The 6,492-nt window shown below is 45.3% G+C and overlaps 1 protein-coding gene across 1 annotated transcript in view; it reads left to right on the forward strand.

Annotated features, from left to right (window-relative positions):
- Positions 1-6,492, forward strand: part of LOC138142890 (UPF0450 protein C17orf58-like) — a 10,921-nt gene continuing 4,429 nt past the window's right edge. Inside the window, exons 1-2 of the mRNA XM_069063944.1 lie at positions 1-153; positions 5,497-5,937. Of these exons, the coding sequence (XP_068920045.1) occupies positions 75-153; positions 5,497-5,937 (520 nt within the window). The 5' untranslated portion in view covers positions 1-74. The remainder of the gene's footprint in view (positions 154-5,496; positions 5,938-6,492) is intronic.

A 6,492-nucleotide genomic window follows, 5' to 3' on the forward strand; every position in this document is an offset into this window, starting at 1 on the left:
TGGGGGTGGAGAATTGAGGGAGGAAAGCAAAGGCTGAAAGCTCAGCTTTAGAGCCTGCCAAAGAGGTCTTCACGATGCCATCAGAGAGAGCTTTCTGGCTTCTCTGCCTGCTCATTGGATCATCCTTAGAAACCCCAGTGACAGAGAGAAAAGGTAAGAAGGGAGAAAGGCAGAGAGCCCTTGAGAGAGAAGGAGAGAGAAGCAAGGAGTTAGGAGGAGGTGAAGGAAGGGCAGGCTCACTTCAGGCTTGTGTTCCCCTGAGAATTAAGCCCAGGCTGTGTCCAAAGTGTGCTTTCTCCTGGCAGCCTCTTAGGAGAGAGATGCTCATTCTAGGCTTGCCACTACAATGATCTGAAGAGAGAGCAGCGAGGAGAGCCAGAGGAAAGGCTGCATGTTAAGTAGCTGCTCCATCAGCAGAGAGCCAGCAGCCTGATGCAGCAGCAAAAGGGCTTGCCTAGTGCCTGCCTCTCAGGACCTCTGCACGGGCTAGGTGCCCAGAATGCAAACGCAGGGCAGGCATTCTGGGCGGGTCTTGGTGGCCATGTGGGAGCTGTCCAGAAGGATCTCTCTGCTAAGCTCCCAGGCTCTGACTTTTGGGGGAGGGGGGGGTGTTTGTGTGCCTTGAAAAGGGCATGCTATACCAGAGCCTCCAGGGAAGCCCTCTGAGAGGTGTCTACAGCTGCAGGATGAAGCTGGTGCATTTTCCCAAGGGAAAGTGGAAAATAATCCCTCCCAGAGTCTGCAGAAGGCAGGAGCAGGGGTTAAGTTAAGGGGTGGGAGGAGAGCAGAGTCAGGAGAGATCCGGAAACATCTTCACTCTTCCCGTTGGTCTCAGAGAAGACCTGAGGCACAAAGAGATGGGTCCATCTCTCCTTAAAATCACATTTCATGGATGACATGAAAATATGGGATGGAGGCAATAAAGACAGACAGAGGCAGTCTCTGGGGGGAAGGTGTTTTTGTTTTCCTTTGGATGTTTCCTTTGATTTTCAGTCTCCTGGAAAAATAGCTCCTGTAACTGCACAGGGTAATTTACTTTAGATTATTTTTCCACATGGAAATTGCATGGGTTCAGGGGTGTTTTTAACCCAAATATCAATCTTTCTCATGACAACAGATGGTGATAGTTGATAGTAAGGAATTGGATACAGACCAAAGCTTTATTCAGCTGTGCCTGGCACAATATTTAAAATATTGAGTCAAAACTTACCCTTTGCAAAAACAGGAACATGTATTATTCTTGGGGGAAAGTGGTTTTAAAGAGATGATCAAGATTGCAAGGAGAAGGTTGCAAAGAGGCCCTGTGGCACCTAACACTTCAAACTAAAGATATAAGAATGCAGGAGAAAAAAAATAAAAAGAGTAGTTAAAAAGAAGGGGAAAGAGAAAAAAAGAAAGGAAAGGAAGAAAGAGAGAGAAAAAGAAAGAAAGATACAGAAAGAAATAAATCAGTTCTTAGGCCTAGTAGGTCAGCTTAGTCTCTCGGGTAAATGGGAAGATGAGCTTTTATAATCAAGGAGGACAAGGTGATGAACTTTAGAACTGGCCTCTTGTCTGCTCACCAACCCATTCACAAGGTTTGGTGAAAACCATTATTTTTTTTTTGCTTATTTAATATAATTGGAGGCCTTTTTCTCAATCACTAAAGAAAGAGAAAAAAATGTAAAAGGAGAGGAGGCACTCAGGATAGCCAAGACAAGATTTGTAGGTCTTTTTCTGGGTCTATAGTTTATGAATGAGAGAGGCAAAAATCCTAGTAAAGGTCCCTTTGGGGCATGGAGCACTGGGGAGTCCCATATGACTTTGTCAACAGTGTTGGGAAAACCAAATAACTTTGTTGTCAGGGGTGTTTGAACAATTAGTTTGCTGCCCCCACCAGAAGTAAAAGACCATTCCCCACCCCCAGGCCTTAGCATTTATTCTTTGAACATTTTGAACAAATTGCCAATAAGTAAGAGGCAGATGTTCTAAATGTATAAAAGAAGGGCTAAAGCAGTGAAATTTTTCATCAAAAGGGTCAGAATAGCAACTCTCAGAGATGCAAGACTGGAATAGCCCAATGCTCCTGCTTAAGAAAGGCTGGAAAGTTTCACTTAGGGTTTCAATAAACATTTATTAAACACTTATGTTAGGCACTGAGGGAGATACAGCTTTTAGATAAGATGGGATCCTTGCCCTCATGAAATTTGCATTCTAAGAATCAGGAATGAGAACCAAAGACAAATATATGTATCACACACAAGACAGACCATAATACACAATATTTTACATAACTGAATTAAAGGGTTGGATCAACTGACTTACACTCATTAATTGCAATGGGAAATATGAGGACAAAAAAATTAAGTAGACTCTATCCTTGAGGAGCTTATATTCTATGGGAAGGTGGAGTGATGGAGGAGGGACAACAAATATCATTGAGGTCTGAGGGAGAAAATGTCATTCCTGCCTTGTATGCACTGAGGGAAAATGATATCAGAGAAGGTTTCATGGAGAATGTCCCTTTTACTTTGGTTTTTAATCAGGATATACTATTGAACAGACTAAAAAGCAAAGGGAGAAAATTCCAGGCATTGGTTCCTAAGTCTAGAGCAAGAAGGGATGTTAGAAGCCATTTAGTAGTCCAAATCTCCTCTCCTCCCCTTCCTCCCCCCCCCCGCCCATTTTTCTGAGGAGGAAACTGGAATCAAGGAAAGTTAAGTGACTCATTCAAGGTTACACAGTCAGTGAACATCAGAGATAGGACTTCTAACACCAAGACCCCCTGACTCTAACACCATTGCTCTGCCCACTGCACCATACTGCCTCTTCACAGGGTAGCACATAACCAAAGTACAGAATGGGGAGAGCAATATGTTTTGGGACTAGATGGTGGTCTGGTTTGGGCAGTTGGGATGCCATAGAGTAGGGCAGTGCCAGTTTGTGAAAGGTTCTCAGTGACCTTACTTCTTGACTGATAAGGTGACTGGGGCCCCTATTTCTCCACAGCCTCTCATGGACCTTGCAGATTTCATGCTGCTATTTCTCTGGCATAGATTCTCTCTTCTCTCCCCAACTAGAACCTTGTATCTCTCTTTTCTTCCCCCAAAGACCTGACTCTATCTTTTCTCTAGTGAAGATCGGGTTGTCACTTTTCTCTGTCATAGAACTTTAATTCTCTCTTCTCCCTCCACAGCCACCTGGCTCCCTCTCTTCTCTGGCATATCTTTCCTCTCTAGGGGGCACTGTCATCTCTGCCTTCTCCCTGGATAAACTCTAGGTTCTCATTTCTCTAGAACAGACTTTGGGTTCTTCTCCTTCTCCATACATAGAGTTCTGTACCCTGTCTTCTCCAAAACAGGTTGTTCTTTCCCCTTTCCCAGTCCATATTATCCATTCCCCCTCTTCCTTGCAACTCAGTGTAATTCTCTCCTCTCTCCACAGACTATTCTTTCTCTGTGTCTCTGTCTCTCTCCGTGTCTCTGTCTGTCTCTCTGTCCCTGTCTCTCTGTCTCTTTCTTCACTTATTAAGCGCTTGTTATGTGCCAGGTACAGTACTAAGTGCTGAGGAGACAAAAAGAGGGAAAAGACAGTCCTGCCTTCAAGGACCTTACAATCTCATAGGGCAAACAACATGCAAACAAATATATACAAAGCGAAGTATATTTAGAATAAATAGGAAATAATTAAAAGAGGGAAGGCACTTGAAATAAGAGGGGCTGGGGAATGCTTCCCATAAAAGGTGGGATTTCAGGAGGGACTTAAAGGAAGCCAGGGAGGTCAGTAGTTAGAGTTGAGGAGGGAGAGTGTTCCAAGGCATGGGACAAAAAAAAAGCCAGAGAAAATGCCCAGAGCTGAGAGTGTCTGTCTCTTCTCTTAAGCTGTAAGCTCCTTGAGGGCAGGAACTGGACCGTCTTTTGCCTCTCTTTTTTTTTTATCCCCAGCATTTAGTACAGTGCCTGGCACATAGTAGGCACTTCATAAATGTTTATTGTTCATTGACTGATTCTGTACAGATTCTTATTCTTCCCTTCTTTGTCTCATAGACACTTTCAATTCTCTCTCTTATTCAGTAGACTCTCTGTTCTCTCCTCTTTCTCCACACAAACTCTTGGCTATCATTCTGCTCCAGCACAGATTCAATTCTCTCTTCTTCCTGAAGAGACCAGCTGTTTCTGTCTTCTCTGTTCTCTGTTTTCTTCTCTCTGTTCTCCCTTTTCTTCAGCACAGTTTCTTCCTCTTCCTGCAGACAGACTCTATGATCTCTATCTTCATTGTATCATCTATTCTCTGTTTCCCAGAGCCTCTTCTCTATTCTCTCCACTGTCTCTCTGTTCTTTCCTCTCCCTTCAGAAATCCTCTGCTTCTTTTTTCCTCATTGCAGACTTTGATTTCTCCTCTCACTTCAGACTTTCTGTTCTCTTTCCTGAAGGACAGTTGTCTGTTCTTTTTCTTTTCTAGCACAGATTCTGTTGTCTCTTCTCCCTATATAGACCCCTCTATTCTCTTGTCCCCACCCAGTTCAGATTCTCTACTCTCATTTTTCTCTTTTCTCTAGAACCAACTCTCAGGTTCACTCTTCTTGAAGAGATCCTTGTTCTTTCTTTTCTCTAGCACATATTCTCTGTTGTTCCCTTCTCCATTCAGAGACCCCCTCTTCTTTTTCCTTTCCAGCACACTCTGTTCTAGATTCTCTTTCCTCTCCAACAAGACTTTTGATTCTCCTCCAACACAGACTTTCAGTTCTCTCTCTTCTCCAATAAATGTTCTCTGTTCTCCCCTCTCCCTGAAGAGACCCTCTGTTTTCTTTCCTCTTGGGACACACATTCTCTGTTCTCTCTATTATTCAGTACAAATCTTTGGTTTTCTCTCTTCTCCACCACAGAGTTTCTGTTCTCACTCTTCTCCAGGACAGAGTCTCTGTTCTTTCCTCTCCCTTCAAAGAGTCTCTGTCCTTTCTTCTCCAGCATAGATTCTGTTCTTTCCTTTCCCTGAAGAAACTATGTTCTTTTTTCACCTAACAATAATTATGTTTTCTTCTCTCATTGCAGAGACCCTCTGTTCTCTCTTCTCCCTGCAAAGAGCTTCTGTCCTCTCCCTTCTCCAGTACAGAACCTCTGCTATCAATGATCTCTTCTCCTGCACATTCTCAGTTGTCACTCTTCTCCAGCATAGACTCTTGGTTCCCAGTTATTTCTTAACCAGTAATGTTTCTACTCTTGGTTCTGTCTCCTCTAGCACAGTCTCTCTGTTCTAGGTTCTCTCTTCTTCATCACTGCCTCTGTTTCTTAGCTCTCTATTTTGCAACTTATTCTTCAGGTTCTCTCTCGTCTCCAGGACTCTCCTTCAGTTTTTTGGTCTTCTCCAGCACAGTTTCTCTCTCTCTTCTTCACCACAATTTCTTGGTCTTCTGTCTTCCTCAGTTCCTAGGTTCTCAGTTATCTTTTCTCCAGTACAACTTCTTGCTTCTCTGTTCCCTCTTCTCCAGCACAGTGTCTTGCTTCTTTTTCTCCACAGATTCGCTCTCATACCCAATAGAGAAGACCTGGGGACAGGGGACCCTGGGAGCCCGAGCTCCTGGGTCCTGGAGACACAAGTGGAGGAAGGCCAGACCCCGGCCTCTGATGGAGAATAGCACTGGCTCTCAGAAGGACACAGCCCTGGAACTGGGCAGCCCGTGGCCACCTCGTGGGGCGGCCGTGCCACTGGACAATAGTGTGAACAAGCGGCGACGGTCCGGACGGGTGACTTGGCCCATGCTTTCTTACCCTTTGGCTCAGAGGCCTCCCCACTCTGGTCCCGGGTTGGAGTGGGTGGAGGATCAATGTCCTCCCCTTGAAGGGAGCTTCAACTCTCCCGGACGTACCAGCCCAGACCAGGAGGGAGCGCCCCTGAGCAACCGCTCCAAGGCTTCCTGGCTCAGCCATCAGCAGTCCCGCCTTCGCCCACCGCGCAGAGGTGAGCTGCATCCAGCCTGCAGAACCCAGGACCGCATAGTGCGTGTAGTGGGGGGAGGGGAAGATCTAACCAAAAGCAGCCCCCTCCTCGGTCAGACACCAGCAGGCTCAGAGCGGAGGGATTTCTGCGATCACCAGTACCAGCCCTACTTGAACAAGAAACCCCTTTAAAACATCCTGGTCATTGGTGGTCACACCTCTGCTGGGAAACTTCCAGTGATAGGGAGCACACTTCTTTTGGGGACAGCCTATTCTACTTTGGACCAATTCTTATTGTTAGAAAGTTGTTCTTGTTTTCCTTAAATCAAGCCTAAACCCTCCTCTCTGCACTTTTGCACCCTCTGCTCGTAGTTCTGCTCTCAGGAACCAAGACGAAGGAGATAATCCCTCTTCCAGCTCAATAACCCTTCAAATGTTGGAAGAAAACTCTCCTGCCCTCCCTGAGGCTTCCCTTCTCCAGCCTATACTTCCCCATTATCCTTTCATCCTTCTGACCTCACAGGTCTCTTAGCAAGCGCCACCCATTATTCTGCAAGGCTTTAAAAGTAATTAACTT

This window comes from Petaurus breviceps, unplaced genomic scaffold (assembly GCF_028583685.1).
Source record: "Petaurus breviceps papuanus isolate PSGF00001 unplaced genomic scaffold, PetGlider_PUasm1.0 90617, whole genome shotgun sequence".
In the NCBI taxonomy this organism is placed as follows: Eukaryota; Metazoa; Chordata; class Mammalia; order Diprotodontia; family Petauridae; genus Petaurus; species Petaurus breviceps.